Here is a 1,526-nt window from a genome sequence, read left to right as displayed (position 1 = left end):
TTCTGACTCACAGCCTGTAAGTATGTTTTTTATATTTAAATAATTTGCCAATGATGATTCAAAAGCTATGATGTTTGTTGTTTCTCCGATCACAAATGCAGACATGGTTTTATGTTTACGCGGCGCAATGCAACGCAACGCGTAAAAAGACAGTATAAGTCATTATAATCAGTAATTATGTCCCCACTGGATGCAACAAATGCCTCATTTGTAATGGGTTTTATTGGTTTTGTCTCGTCTAGTGATGTCCGGATCGCGAACGAATCGTTCTATTTAACCGGATCTTCTTAGTGAACCGGTCGAACCAGTTCACCAAATCGAACTGAATCGTTTGAAACGGTTCGCGTCTCCAGTACGCATTAATCCACAAATTACTTAAGTTATTCGGTTTATAAACGTGCCTGACACCCCCTCTGACGCGAAATAAACCAATATCCCGAGTTATTCAGTTACTCCTAACAGTACATTGACTGAACTGCTAAAAGAGAACCGATGATGGGATGTGCACGAGCAGAGCAGCTGGACTGAGTCTCGTCCTGCTGGGAGACGGCATCACAGTATGGTAAGGGGCGTAACATTTCCGTCACACGCTTGAGGTATTCGGCCAATCACAACGCACTGGATAGCTGGCCAATCAGAGCACACCTCGCTTTTTTAGACAATGAGCTTCGTAAAAATCGATGCGTTTCAGAAAGGCGGGGCATAGAGGAGAAACAATAATGTACATTATATGGAAAAGAATGTGTTTTTTTTTTATCTTAAACCGCATAAATACATTGCATTACACCAAATACACTTGTTCTTTTTAGCAACGTCATATGACCCCTTTAAATGAATACAAATTAATAAAAAGTATACAGACATATATAAAAAATAAAAATGACAACAAAATTACTAAAACTTTAACTAAAATTAAAATGAAAACTAATTCAAAATATTAGTCAAAACTATAATTGTATATTAATTACACTAAGAAAGCACTGATTATAATCTAATACAACTAATAATAATATTACTAACTTTGAGGCTTCAAGGAGATCTGTTGCATTTATATTTTGTCCTCTATCATCTGTGAACGTAGTTTTGTTGCCAACCACAACTACACCACCTTTCAAGGTCTCTAGAGCGGGCAAGCATCTCCGGGTGACTGAAACAGAGTGAATTTCATCATTTTAATGCAACAGAACTGTAATTTATGTGAGGAAACAAACAGGTTTTGTAAGATTTAAAGGCTTACAATTCTTGCTAGGTGTGAGTATTGAAGGGCACAAGCCATTCTTCAGGATTTCAGGAGCTTGCTGGAAAACAGAAAGACATTTCCCTGTGAAGCAATTTAGGATTAAAGGGATAGTTCACCCAAAAATGAAAATTTGATGTTTATCTGCTTACCCCCAGGGCATCCAAAATGTAGGTGACTTTGTTTCTTCAGTAGAACACAAACGAAGATTTTTAACTCAAACCGTTGCAGTCTGTCAGTCATATAATGGAGGTGAATGGGAATCACGGCTTTGAGAGTCATAAAACAT

General features: G+C 37.5%; 1 protein-coding gene across 1 annotated transcript in view; it reads right to left on the bottom strand.

Moving 5' to 3' along the window:
• slc44a2 (solute carrier family 44 member 2 (CTL2 blood group)) overlaps positions 1 to 1,526 on the bottom strand; it is an 11,776-nt gene that overhangs the window by 7,469 nt on the left and 2,781 nt on the right. The window contains exons 6-7 of the mRNA XM_016510375.1: positions 1,238 to 1,298; positions 1,021 to 1,147 (exon numbers count right to left, since the gene is read on the bottom strand). Of these exons, the coding sequence (XP_016365861.1) occupies positions 1,021 to 1,147; positions 1,238 to 1,298 (188 nt within the window). The remainder of the gene's footprint in view (positions 1 to 1,020; positions 1,148 to 1,237; positions 1,299 to 1,526) is intronic.

This window comes from Sinocyclocheilus rhinocerous, unplaced genomic scaffold (genome assembly GCF_001515625.1).
Source record: "Sinocyclocheilus rhinocerous isolate Xijiao unplaced genomic scaffold, SAMN03320098_v1.1 scaffold1285, whole genome shotgun sequence".
In the NCBI taxonomy this organism is placed as follows: domain Eukaryota; kingdom Metazoa; phylum Chordata; class Actinopteri; order Cypriniformes; family Cyprinidae; genus Sinocyclocheilus; species Sinocyclocheilus rhinocerous.
This window is presented reverse-complemented; position numbering and strand designations above follow the sequence as displayed.